The sequence below is a fragment of the Lepidochelys kempii genome, chromosome 6 (genome assembly GCF_965140265.1).
Source record: "Lepidochelys kempii isolate rLepKem1 chromosome 6, rLepKem1.hap2, whole genome shotgun sequence".
NCBI classification, from domain to species: domain Eukaryota; kingdom Metazoa; phylum Chordata; order Testudines; family Cheloniidae; genus Lepidochelys; species Lepidochelys kempii.
The window spans coordinates 127,986,649-128,000,929 of NC_133261.1; the positions used below are offsets into that span (position 1 = coordinate 127,986,649).

General features: G+C 37.2%; 1 protein-coding gene across 9 annotated transcripts in view; it reads left to right on the forward strand.

The window, feature by feature from the left end:
* NIN (ninein) overlaps window positions 1–14,022 on the forward strand; it is a 105,635-nt gene extending 91,613 nt beyond the window's left edge. For 5 of the 9 annotated variants that reach the window (XM_073350184.1, XM_073350185.1, XM_073350189.1 and 2 more), the window contains 3 exons: window positions 3,927–4,127; window positions 10,495–10,608; window positions 12,816–14,022. In XM_073350184.1, the coding sequence (XP_073206285.1) occupies window positions 3,927–4,127; window positions 10,495–10,608; window positions 12,816–13,025 (525 nt within the window). In that variant the 3' untranslated portion in view covers window positions 13,026–14,022. Of the gene's footprint in view, window positions 1–1,070; window positions 1,132–3,926; window positions 4,128–7,755; window positions 8,062–10,494; window positions 10,609–12,815 lie in introns of those variants that run through there. The other 4 variants (XM_073350187.1, XM_073350188.1, XM_073350182.1 and 1 more) reach the window with 3 other exon arrangements.
* The last annotated feature ends 259 nt before the right edge of the window (window positions 14,023–14,281 follow it).

Sequence of the window (14,281 nt, forward strand, 5' to 3'; positions counted from 1 at the left end):
AATATGATACATTTAATGTGCAAACTTAAACTGATAAGGCTGGCCAGGTAGAAGTCTCTTGCAAATGTCCAGTCACATCCTCATTAATCAAGGAATTATGCTGCATAACAGATGTGCTTCGACAAAGGGGGATGTTTGTCAGAATTTGTGAGAAGAAACTACAGCTACTTCAGGGTCATGATCAAATGGAAGACAAAGGGGCAGATTTTTTATATCCAAAGATAAGAGTAAGACTCTCAATGTCTCTCTCCAAACCTTATTTAGCAACATTAGAATGCAAATATCATTTTAAGGAGTTGTTGACTATAAGTGTATAAAACTGCTCACTTGTATCCTCTTACAGCTTAATGACAATGCATGTTAATTTTGAAAACTTGCTTTCTAACAACCAAATATCAGACAAATTTACTTGTCCTGCTGGAAAACAGTAACTTTCCGGGAGTCTTATTCTAAATTCCTCCTGCTCCCTTCAAGAGCCAGTAACACAAGATAGCTCATGTGAACAAAGAAAAGGAAAAAAAAAAATGGCCTATCCTCCAACTTATTAGTCTGCCTAATTTATTTATGTGCTTGAAACAACCCTCCCAGAGGGTGCTTGCGTAGCAAGATATATTATAAAAGACTTTAAAAAGTGCCTAGATAATGAGCTAGAAATAGGCCCCAAGTAGACCATCAGAAAACACTAATTCAGTCGCGTAACTTAAAATATTACAATAACATCTCCATAAGAAGAGATAATTAGTGGTTGACAGGATGTCCAAAATACTGTTGTTTTTATATATGCTCAAAAAAATTAAATTTTCCATTCCATGTAAGACAATTGAAATCATGGGAACCCAGATATACTGTTAGACTGGACTGTTAATGCTTTTAGCTGTTTCTTTACCATACATGGAAATGCATTCTCTTGTAAAACTTTATCTAGTAACATACAAGATTTTTCTGTCCTCTTTCCTAATCTTTTTCCAACAAGTGTGTATAAAACTCACTTAGCACTTTGCACATCCTAACTACTCTGACTTTCTCTCTTGTGTTTGTTCTCCTTTTGTTTGTGGCTAACCTGTGCCTAGAACTCCGTGGTTGGAACTAGCAGAGAAGGGTGCAGTGCTTTGTCTGAGATAGTGTGTGAAGGTAGAGCAATCGTTTTCAATGTACTACCATAGCACGGAGAAATCTCATTTTGTTTCTTTCTTAAGCTATTCATTGTATTGGGTTTGTAACACTCCATATCTCTAAAGGAGTCACTATTCATTGTAATATAGCTATGACTATATTTAGTTCAAACGCCGTATTGCTTACACAAAAAGATGTGGATGTATCAAGAATGTTCCATCCTGTAGGTCCAGAAATGTGGCATACCTTTCAAAGTCTGTTCCCAAGATTATTTGAAAAGTCATAGCTGATAAACTTTTGAGAAGACTAAACTGGACATCACAAAATGAAAAGTGGCTCTGAAATTTCATTTTTCTTTTTTTCATTTATTAAACGGCAATTTACTTTCTTGAGAGAGTTGGCGATGTCTCTTCATTAACATTGGGTATGTTGCATGCCTTTCACTGAACTGCCGGGCACTTTTAAATGTGTTCTGACTACATGACATCCTTAACCTTTTAAGGGAGTGCAGCTCTGGCTCCTCTTTCCCCAGCAGATTAGCATGGCAAAAGATTATACTTCGTTTTTTTTCTATCTAGATAAACAACGTTTCATTGCCTTTAGTCTCTTGAGATACTGCTAACATCTGTGCTCACGATCTAGATTCCTCCATTAGCAATTACTGTGTTTCATTGTGTCCTATTAACTGAAATGCTTTTATGATAAATCCTGTCAGATCCGCAGAGAATATAGATAGAATTCTTTCTTAGCCTGTATTTTGGAGAAAGGAGGAGATTAGCCTTTGAACACTGTTTATTTGATTCAGGAGAAAGCTCTGATTCTCCTGTAGAAAATAAATACACAGGGCTTGTCTATACTGAGAACACTGTGTAACTTCCTTTTTTCCTGCACCAGAGCAGCCCAAGGCGAAAGCCGTAGCATAGACAGGGCATAGGAGTTCGTACCACTATGGTTCCCAATATAGACACGCCCAAGGAGTAAAACCACAAATATTAGCTGACGCATCCTTCTTAATCACACCACTTGGGAGGGAAGAAGCAAAATCATGTTTGCAGAACTGAAAAACCACAAACACCTTACTCAAGAGACTAGTGCAGGTGTTTTGAGGTGTCAGGTTAATTATACATCCTTGTAAGAAGCTATTGTATATCTAATAGATTAACAGGAATAGAGCCATTTCAATCTTCTTCAGATGCATGTTGGTCTTTTTAAAATCTTAGTATCTTGACTGTGTGGTTTTGTTTCTTTCAAATATCACAAATGATTCTAGATATAAACTAACTTTGCCTGGAATTTTGTTTTAACATTTTTCCAGACATTAACAATTGAATTTAAACATAAATAATCACATGTTGAATTGTGTGGGTATTTAAAAACAAAATAAATTACTTCTAATCTGTAAACTTGTCAGACAACTCCCAGCTGAGATTTCCATGTTTGTAATGTGATCGTGCCAGCAATCACATTGCAGTCTTGCCCTCATCTGAGCAGTGTCATCCCATTGCTTGAAAGCAGTACTTTGTCAGAATGAGAGAGAGAAGTCAGAACCTCTCAGGCCAAGTCCTTGCTAGTTGTTCTGGTAGTATGCCATATTGATTAAGGAAGTGATTCCTGTGGCCTCCCTTCTCCTTCCTCATCCCCCCCAACATATTTATATGCAAAAAGGCCTAGTTTAGGCACTGATATACTGGCATAAAAGTGCTTTGGACAGTATAGCTTAGTTCACTTGGGGAACTGGTATAAATTATAACTGGAAAAGCACTTTTTTGTGGGTATAAGCTGTCTACACAAGGAGGGTTTGCTGGTATAGCTATGCTGGCAAACCTCTTTTAGGACAGACAAGGCATCAGGTTTTGATGGTAAAAAAACCTCTTCAGATTGTTAAACACACCCATATCTGAAGGAACCCCTCCAAGACTCCATTTCTGTACACAGAAGTAGACTTGTTGTTCGACTGATGGCAATCTCTGCCTGTAGCCGGAGGCATCACTTGAGTAACTGAGAATATAAAGGCTTCAGTTTTTCCAGCATTTAGGGGTAAATATAAAAAATGAAGCTTTCGTCACACAAATCTGAATGGGATATAATGAGTAGCATTATATGACTTAAATTCCACATGCACTGAGCTAAAAACATCCTACTCTGTGTTTTCCTTTTGGAAAATGGCTTTTGGCATATTAATGAAATTCCATTAAACTAGAGATGCATCCCCAACCAAAACCACATATCTGAGCACTTCTGAACTTTAGGAAAGCTTTGAATCAGAATGGAGTCAAGCCAATAATTGCACATCTTCCTTTCGCTAAGCCCCTGCTTGGTTGTTTTTGCTGTGCCTTAATACTAAACTTACAGCTGGTGCTGTTAAGATCAAGTTTAAACAAAATTAATACTGAAGTTAAAAATAACCAATGACTCATTTAGGTTTGACAGGCTCTTACCAGTAACTAGCCTAAATTTTAAACTGGGCCCAGGAAAACGTGGATCAACGTTCATATTTCTTTAGACTAAAACACAAACCCGCATGCATTTTTCCTTGTGGAAAATGCACAAAGCTTTGTTAACCTCATGACGTTTTACTGCGGGTAAAAAATAACGCTGTTGCTGAATAGTTAACACAGCGCATGTCTTCGCCATCAGATCAAGTCTGTTTGACTCGGTTATACAGAAAAAGAGCTTGCTGAAGACTTGAAGCTGGTTTCTAGTAGGGTCCTGTAGCATATGCTAGTAAATAGCTACTTACTAAATAGCTCTTTTGGTTGGTCTGAAGTGTAAACATCATCGCTCCTAATGGCTGGTTTTATCTGATTACTCAGATGCTACACTCGAGCTCCAATGTGATGCTTAGCCAATCCCAGCATTCTCGAGAGCTGCAGCAGCTCCAGCAGCAAGGCTGTACTATGGTGCCTAAGGAGCAGTTCCTGCAACTTCAACATCAGCTACAGCAGGCAGAGAGGAGGAGTCAACGACTGCAGGAGGAACTTGAAAATAGACCCTCTGAAACCAACATGCCACAGGTACAACTCTCTTTACTGTGCAGCTTCAGAGTTAGAAAATGTATTTGATTAACCATCCTGTTTTTTCCATTCTGATGTGATCCTTTCTCTGTTTATGCCAGTTCAAAAATAATGGTATCTTCCCAATACAAATATCTGTATAACATGCCCTCATTTTGCATGTCATTTGACTGAGACCATAGCTTAATTGTGCAGTCTTTCTAATTTTCCTGAGTTTTAACCATTCCCATCTAGATATTACTAGCTTTTCTCCTTTTGATTTGACAGTGTACTGTTTTTATTTATATTTTTAATATGTGATCAAGTATGAAACTATACAGTTTTAAAGGTACAGTACCACTATAAATTGCACAAGCATCTGTATCTAAAGCATGCAGAACTAGCAAAGTATATTACTGCCACATGGAGTCCAGGTGTGTCAAATGTTGCCTGACATAATACAGACACTTAACAAACCCACTTCTGAAAGTGTAACTGCAGCTTCTTTATCATCAGGTCATAGGAGGAGACATTCTGGAAGGTGGCGTTATGATAACATTTTTATATCATTGCCATTTCTGAAGGAAAATTCAAAATGTATTTTCAAGACTAAACTGCAGCCACCATTCACATGGGGTGGGATTTTCAATGCAGTTGTCATCCAGTTTCTTTACTATTTGAACATTAAAGCATAACCCAAATGTGTAAGAAGTGTGTTATAGGAGATAATGCAGAAGCACTGGTATGAAATCTGGCATTTCCAGTGTAAACTACAGTTTGGGGAGTTTATCTCTGCCACTTTAAATTGCTTCAGAACCAAAAGAGGTACCCAAAGGACTGGTCTCTGCCTTATATGTAAACCGGAATGTTTGCCTGACTTCCTTTTATGGAGGGAGGTAAAGCTTCAGATAATGTTGATTAAAAAACACTACTGTAAATGCTTCCCCTATATCTCTTAAACACAAAAGCTTCCATTAAAACACAATCTTACACTCAAAGTAGACTAAGCTCTGTAGCATTTTTCTTTAAAACCTTGGGCTTTCAAAAATTGAAAAAAATTAAGTTAGGAAGAGCCTTTGAACATGCTCAGTTTATTTGTGTTTTTATGTAGCAATAGTGTTTTAAGTTTCATGGGGTAAGAAACTTGTTATGCTATCTCTTCGGAATGATTTGAGAAGGTGAGGGGACCCTTCATCATTGTTTACAAGAGTATAAAGGGCATCCTGGGAGAAGGAGTTACAACACAGTGTACTTTTTCAGCATAAAAACAATGAAAATCAATTCATAACTCTATCTTTTGGGGACTCACTCATATGTAGGCTCTTTACAGACTGGGTTGGGGTGAAAGGGATAGCTCTATTGAAAAATTCATACTCCTGCCAAGTGCCATGTACTTCAATGGACTCTTTCAACAAAAATGACAAACCTCTTCGGTGATGCTTTTATTTTTTTTAAGGCATCAAATATTTAAGGATGAGACACATCATCCAAAAGCAGGGAACCTAAAGGCAAGCACAGCAGGATGAATTAAATACAAATGATATAGCATGTAAGGTCTTCTGTCAGGCACTCTGATGACGAAGAAAAGGCAATGTTACCACATGTTAAGGTCTTTGGTTACAAAGAAGAGTGTGAAAGGTAGAGTGTAAGGTTTAGTTTGAAATTTTATTATTTAAAAGCAAACAAAAAAAGGCAGGAAAAAAGCAATCTTATAGCAGCTTCTGCAAGTTAACATACTGTGAACTGTCTTAGAGTAGGTAAGGTTGGTTGTTTTTTTGAAAACAAGAAAAAGTTTTTAATTATTTGAGAGCTCATCAAGCATAAACTAGCTACATGCTATAAACAGTAGTTCTGCAGGTGAATAATGTGTAAATCTTTCCTGTTTATCTCTGCAAGGCCTTGAAAACTGCATTGAATTAGATTTTAAAAATCAATCTAGTTAAACCTGTGCAAATCTCCGTTATAGATGTACTTAAAACCTGTTTATTCCTTTCTTATAGTGATATAGCTTAAGCAAACTAAATTGATATACAAAAAGAGTTACACCAGCTCTACTGCATCTACAATAAGGGTTCACATGGGTTTAACTAGATTGATATTTTAAAATCAATTTTGTTAAAGCAGAGCGCTTTTTCAGTATGGTCAAGGCCTATATCTTTGTCAGCTGCTTCTCGTTCAGCACAAGATAGAACATTCCTTTGTGAAAACACCTTGCTTTTTTTTCTTAGTTGATTCCTAGGGTAAACGTTTAGTTGAAAGCTTATTTACATTTCAATGTTGCCTTTAGCATCTTGAAAACTTGCGTCATATCCCCTCTCCACCGTCATTTCACCAGTGAGTACAACCCCAGATTTTCCATGCTATCTGTATACATTTAACCCATCCAGTCCTGGTGTTACTCCTGCTGCTGCACTCCTACAGAACTCTTCTAGCTCCAAAGCCTTTTTCTAATAAGGAGCCTAAAATTAGGTACAGTAAATATGCATACAAGTAGAGCAATGGTGATAAACTTTGTGTTTGAGTTGTACTGTATGCCCCTTTTCTGTCCCAGTTTTATTTGCTTTTTTGGTTACAGCCATGTTCTGTCCTGGTTCTGTCTCTAATCGCTCTCAAGCTGGTGCCCTTCAAGATCACTGGTTTTTGTACTCATGACTTCAAGTTGTCTAAATTGAAACTCTTGAGCCGTTTGTTAGTCACACTAACCTGTCTAGAACTTTCTGAACTCTAGATCCTTCATCTACATGATTTTTATTTTTTGGCCTTTCTGGATGTTGAGGGCAAACTTTGATACTTTCCTCTGTCACTTATACTACAGACAGAATTGGAAATATTAGCCCCTATAGCAATCCCTGAACTTCTTTCACTTCCTCCTCCATATACAGTAACCCATCACCTAACCAGTTCTTTTTCCGTATGTTTTAGAATCTGCGCTTGTTTAATGCCACGCTTTCTAACATGCACTGATCTGTCCAAAATACTTTAAAAAATTGATTGTCCCTCACTTTATCCCTGTGTGGACACAGTATAAACGCCAAAAAGCTTCCTCCAGATTGTTTTTTGAATTTGAAAAATTTAAACTGCAATTTATTGTAGTGAAACTCCTTTCAGAATACAGTTTTAGCCTAGAGCCAATTTGTGTGTCCCAGATATAGACTCTTTACAAACTAGGTTTATAATGGAAATGCTGAGAACTCTTTCTAATGTAGCTAAATTGGACTACACCCTTCAAGCCGATGCTGCGAGTCTCCCAAAAATATTGAGACTATATACATGTTGTGGCAGCTGTATTTCTCTAACCAGAAGTTTACAGCTTCACTTTTTCTAGTTAGCAACTGCATAAAGTTAATTGACATTCCCCACCCCAAAAAAATTTTCTGACAAAATTGATGTTGGTGAGCCATCCGAAGAGTCCTTACACCTAGAAAACACTTTCTGAATGTCTTCACAATTACATTTGTGTAGTGCTTGTACAAATATTTAGAAAAATGTAATTTGTGATTCTCTGCATGCTGTGTGATGACTGTTGCTTTTGTTTGTTTTGCTTTGCTTGTTTAGGTGGTGGTGGCTTACTTTAATAGCAGTATATGTATTTAAAAAAAAAAAAATCTTGATATCAGGGTGAAGTGTCCCACTTGCCTTCTTTCTCTAGGCCTTGCTACCGGAGCAGCGAGCAGTGCATGCAGATTCCTACAGGAGGATTGGGCACCTCTGAAAGCTTGGCTGCTAATGATCTCATTCCTTACAGTGATAAACTTACTTACACTCAAACTGGCATAAGCTGAGAAATTTGAGGATCAAATTATTCTGTGCTTTTAAAAAAAAAAAAAGCAAGCCTCTACAGTATTATGTTTTTCCTATTTATTTGTGCAGAACCTATTCCGTGAAGAAAATTCACAAGCGGTTGTTTTTAATTTGTTACAAACCCTTTTTATTTATGTTATTTAAATTGTTGACTTGTTCATTGTGGAAAGAAATACACTATTTTTCTCAAACGGTTGTAACTATTTTTATCAAAAGGTACTAATTTTTATATATAAGATTCAAAGAAAATCTGGGTTATTTATATTGAGTTTTGTACAAGATGTATAAACTTTTTAACAGGGAAAGATGACACTTCATGATGTACCTGAGAAATAAAATGTTTTAAATATAATGATGTGTCTCTGTCTTGCTAATGTATCATACTCACTACAGTATTTCAGCTTTTCTAAACAAAAACTTTTGGCCAAAATATTTATATCACTGTTCTCTGATATTGTGGATGGGAACTATTGCATAGTATGTAATAACATGGACCCACATTCTGTCCTCGACTTGAGTGGGAGTTGCACGTACATTTTTAGTAAGAGTTGCATGTGCACACTTGATGAAGGAATTGGGCCTCAAGCATCCACTTCCTGTGTAGTGTTGGATTTAAAAACTTGGACAAAAAAGTAGTATCTGTAAATGACTGAAGTCCATCTTTGAATCACAATTCTTAGTATTCCCACGTTTCCCAGCAGTTACTGTTTTTAAGCTAGACTTCAGCATTATTTTAACAGATGTGTATAAACATTTACAGCATTATAGCCTGGCTCTTGTCTACTTGGAGTACAAGCTGTGTGAAACTTTCTTTTTTTTTTTTAACAAAACTCTGTCCTGACTCACTGAGGTTTACATCTTTTGAATGGACCTGACCTGCTCTGAGTCCATTTCCTCACTTCCTGTAACTTCAGGAGAAGGTTTTATGGATTCATATACTAATCAGGTAAAACGTAGTTTTAATTGGTGTTCTCAAATTCATTTGAACACACAACTCAGAGATAATAAACCAGAGCAAACAAAAAAATAGCTGCAGAGACCTGTATGTTTTGAGAGACAAGTTGGGTGAGGTAATATCTTTTACTGGACCAAGTTCTTTTGGTGAAAGAGGTAAATTTTCAGGCCCCTCAGAGCTTATTTTCAAAAGCTTGACTCTTTCACCAATGGAAGTTGGTCCAGTAAAATATATTACCTCACCGCCTCGTGTGTCTCACATCCTGAGACCACAGCAGCTACAACACCGCATACAGTTATGCTTGTCTAATTATTCACTTCATGCACGAACAGCCAAACAAAAGTATTTACGAACTATGTTTCAGAGTATCTCACTAAACTTAAAAAAAGATAGATGAAAGTATTTTGGCTAGAACTTGTTATGGTAAGTTCTACTTACTGCTAGATTTTAAATCCCTCTGGAAAAGTCCCCAGTCCTACTACATTATATATTGCTTCCTACATGATATGTAATTCTGAAATAGTTTTTAATGATATATAAAATCCCTTCTATTGAGATCCTTCTGGAGCTTCTTCAGGTAAATGTAATTCTATTTGCAATTCCCTCCGTAATGGAATCGATTAATAGAATTTTAAACAAATAAGCAACTATTCTCCTCTGGAAAAAAAATACACCCTCCTCCAGCCTCCCATTAATGCCCCACCCCATGTAAGAAAGTGGCTCGCTTACGGGCCCCTTCAAGGTTCAGTATTTTATCAAAGTGACTCTTGGCTAACACCCACTCAGATGTCTTTGTAGGTAGAAACTGGCATTTAAAGTAACATTGCTTGTATTTCCTTTCCTATGACTGCTAATTACCAAAATGTCTCCAAATACCTTTCTTTGTGATCTGCTGCCTCCTCTTTCCAACTGCTCCAGGAAAATCGCAATGCAGTCTGATTTTTGCAGGCATTCTCATTGCAGTAAATTATTGTGTTTCCCCTGGCTTGTGAGTTACATTGCTGAAGAAAACTGGCAAAAGGAGGCTGATTACTAACATTTCTGAATAACCAGAAGCCTGTAATCTACAGCTATAATAAAGAAAGCAAACTTTGAGGAAGTAGCAAATCCCACCATTTATTTTTAAAGATTGAAGATTGTGGGGATTATTTGAAGTTAAGGAGACACTGTCAAACTTTAAGCCCTAAAGTTTCAGTTTACTAAAAATATTTTACAAAATAAAAATACGTTCATATGATTTTTATTCCCTTGCAGTAGTGAACCCAAACGCAGCAGAACTTTGTCTAGAGCATGAGAACCAAAAGTGAAAACCGTCAGGTCTGATTTTCATTCTCCAGGCTGAGTGAAAAGAAAAAAGTAAATATGAAAGTAAACTAGATTGGTTAAATCTTAATAATCTAAGGTATTGCTACATAGAACTCTAAAAATTATTTTAATGTTGACTGGGTCCCTTTGGAGTAAGTGCATAAATATTTGCCTACACTAACTGCATAACAGCTGTGAGCCCATCTTTTAAAGCAGACTTATCTTGGCCACCAAATCTGTCTCCCAGCCTGGTATCACTTGAGAGAAGACAAATAACAATTGATTTGTCTTTGTGACTTAACTCTCACATAACTGTTCACCTTTTAGGGGGGCCATGCTCAGCTTCTAAAGATGATGGAAGAACGTATGATGGATGTTGAGCAGAAATTGAAGCTTGTGAAGAGGCTTCTCCAAGATAAAGTGAACCAACTGAAAGAACAAGTAAGCCTTACCATTCCTCTCCTGGGATCACACATACCTTGTGTACACAACTTAAGCGAGCAAAGTATGCCAGATTCTACTTTTGTTCAAAGTAGATTGTAAAAGCCCTTTCATGGTTTTGATCTAAAACACCGCACGCTTGACTAAAGATTCTGGGTTGAGCATCCACAATTTGTTGTTAATTGACTGGGAATTATGATTGTTCAGTACCTTGCAAGACCTAAAACTGGGAAACAAACCTCTCCAATTTGGGAGAAGGATCCTAACTGAAGAGTGGTTGTACATGGGGTAAGGGGAAGAACAAGGTACTTTCCCAAAGATTACACTTTGGAGATGTTCCTTCCCAAGGATTTATAGCACATGGCAGGGGAAAAACTTACCCAGACAAACAGCATGTTCTTTGCTCCTGTTTTCCTTTATTAGGATACAAGCGTTTTCTGAATTACCTAAATGTTCATATCTTCTTCCCTGTTGGAAAATATAAAAATGCCCATGAATTCCAGTGAGCTTTTTAGCAGTCTCACTAAATAAATTACACTAACATTCAAGTTTATTTCACAGTTCAGGGGTGAAAAGTGTACAAATAAGATCTCTTATTTGAGATATAATAGATGAGAACTGGCAAATGCAATGCATGTAGATTGGTATATTGAGCATGGATGTGTACTTAACTTTCCTCACCACGTCACAAATGTTGTGTTCCCTTTCAATGCACGTAGGAGTTCACGGTGAGTGAAAATCCATCCCCAAAATAAGATTTTAAGTCTTGTATATGATTTACTTAACTTATATTAATTCTACATTCAGTCAGACAATTTACATTTTGGGGATGTATTATTAAATCAGGTTACTTGTGGGGAAACTGAAAATACTTTCCTTAGTGAATAGTCAACACATTTATTAAAAAATGCAATTTTTTGTTGGCATATTAGATTTAAATAGCTGAGACAATTTGTTCCTACCTCATATTTCCCTCATGACAGAATCTATCCACTCAAAGCTGGAGACAACCGATTTTAATTAAATTTAGTCCCACAGAGGCAGCTTCACTATACAAGTGGATGAACTGCATCTTAAACCCAACAAAGCTTCCAAAGATTCAAAACACAAGTTGCTAGAGGAGTCAAAAAAACTAAGATCTCCCCTTTGTCAGGAGATAAGGTGGTCTCTGGGTTCACTTATTTTAATTTTATTTAATTTTTACTGATCTCTTTTGAGAGGAGCAGGGACTGGTAGACATCTCCAGGAGTGGCAGAGAGGACTTTCTTGAGCAGTGAGTGAGTAGAAGGAAGATAAGAAGACAACTGGTCTCCAGAAAGATTTGAGATATCTGGTAGTGAATTTGCCAGGCAGATTAATATGGCCAAGCATATGGCTAACCATTAAATTCAAGTACATAGTCTTTGGCCAGAAGAGAATCCTGAGCAGACCAAGCTAGTTGTTCAAGTGAACAAGGGATTTGGGACAACAGTGCTGTGGAAGGCCCAGGCAGGAGGAATTATCGTCATTGGTGGGCTCATCCCTGGAGTCACAGTTGCAGCTGGACTCTCCTGTAAAGTGGGAGGCCAACAGATTTTACTTACCCACCCATCAGGGAAATGCAGTACTGACAGACAGGGTCCAGCTGCCCTTACCATAGCCCCAAATCATCCACAACAGAGCTGTTCTCTAAGAAATAAAGACAGAGTACTGGTGTACTTCACTCACTTGTATAGGGGAAGCCTGTAGTCCAGAACTTTCCATCACAGCTGTATCTATGGGACCCAATGGACATGCCTAATTGCAGTAGTCTCCCACTCTGGGCTGATGGGTTCTTGTGTATGAGAATTTACCCAGCCTTAAAGAATGGGGGCATGATTCTACAAACACTTTTATGTACTAGCTGCATAAGCAAGGGTTTGCAGATCTTGATTTGTGGACCCATAATATCTCTCTCATATCTGATCTTCTGCACAAGCTCTTTCCACCTTCAAGATACTAGTAATGCCCATAAACATCAGGAAATGTTTCATTTATAACACGTGAAAATATCCAATTTGGTATATCCTTTTATTGTGGATGATTTCATATAATCATGCACTCCATGAATGCATGGATGAGGGTGCTCACAATAAACTGAACCAGCAGCTTGCCTAAACACAGCACTGCTTTCACTTGTATCTCTTCATACATAAAAAGCTGGGAGTAACTTTTATATATATATTTAGCTTTCCAAGAATACTAAAGCAGATGCAATGGTTAAGGATCTCTATGTTGAGAACGCACAATTGCTGAAAGCTCTGGAGATGACAGAACAGCGACAGAAAACTGCTGAGAAGAAAAACTACTTCTTAGAAGAAAAGATTGCCAACCTCAGTAAAATAGTTAAGAACCTGGCATCACCATCTTTGAATTCTACATCTCAACTAAGGTCATAGCAAAGCCATACATATATTCAAAAGCTCTCTTGCACTTTACTGAAATGTTAAGATTTCAACTTCTCACTGTGCTGCCTTTTTGTATTATAGATGTTCGTTAACAGAGGTCTCAAAGTAGATAGTTTAAAGTTAAAACCTAAACTGGTAGCTGCCAACAAACTTCTGATTGCGTTCCTAAACCACCTTCCTGCCCAGTTTTGTCAAAAACTACCCTATTCAGGATTGTAGAAAAGATTTGGATCTGTGATTCTATGTAACTTAACTTATTGTAACTGCTTTATTTTTAAATATAAACTCTGAATTTATTGTAGTGAATTAATTTGGTAACCCACGCCTATATTGAAACCTAGGTCTAAGGTGAACCTTTGCAACTCAGGTCTCAGTTAAACTTTTAAAACATTCTAAGCCTATGTATAATATTTTAAAGTCTAAACTCAACAGATCATCTGGGTCATCTCTAGATATCATTCTCAGAATAATCCATATTAGGAAACAGACTTCATCTGTTTCCTATATACTGCAAATAGATTCTGGAGTTTCCCTAAAGCAGTATGCTTCAACTGATGCACTAGACGTCTAGCCCAGTTGATCAATGGCTGTTTCTTTCCAGGGTTCAACTTCCCTAGTGGTGGTTAAAACTTGGTAAATAGAATGCTGCCATCTAACTAAACATAGCAGTATCTAATCCTGAAAAATGTCCCATGTGGTGAGTGTGACAATGACTTACACAGCTGCAATTAAACACTCCTTTACAAATATATTAGGGGCCTTAAATTAAAACAGAGGAACAATCTCCAAACAGAAGGTGATGTGGCTTCTACTTGAATATTTTTTAACTAAACAAAGCACTGAGATGTATTTATGGAATAATCCTGTATTGGCAGGAGAATGGAGAAGAGGACCTACATAAACCTTAGTCTGTAATATCTATGGCAATGATCCTGCAATGGGGTCTACTAACATGGACCTCTGATGACCATACATACTTCTATTTGGTGTCAGTCCTGTTGGGACACTCGACCAACAGGTCTCTGCTAGTGGATCCTGCTACAGGATCTGAGTTTGTGACTGTAAGAAGTTATATTTGAGGTCACCTCAGCAACTTGGAATGATAGCATCAGCTAGCTTCCTGCACTACTATAAATACAGAACTTAATGTCTGTGTATGAAGATGACCACTTATTCAAGCTTTAAGAAACCTTGTTTATGAAAAGAATGATAAACCAAACTGTATTATCTAATATGACCAGATAAAA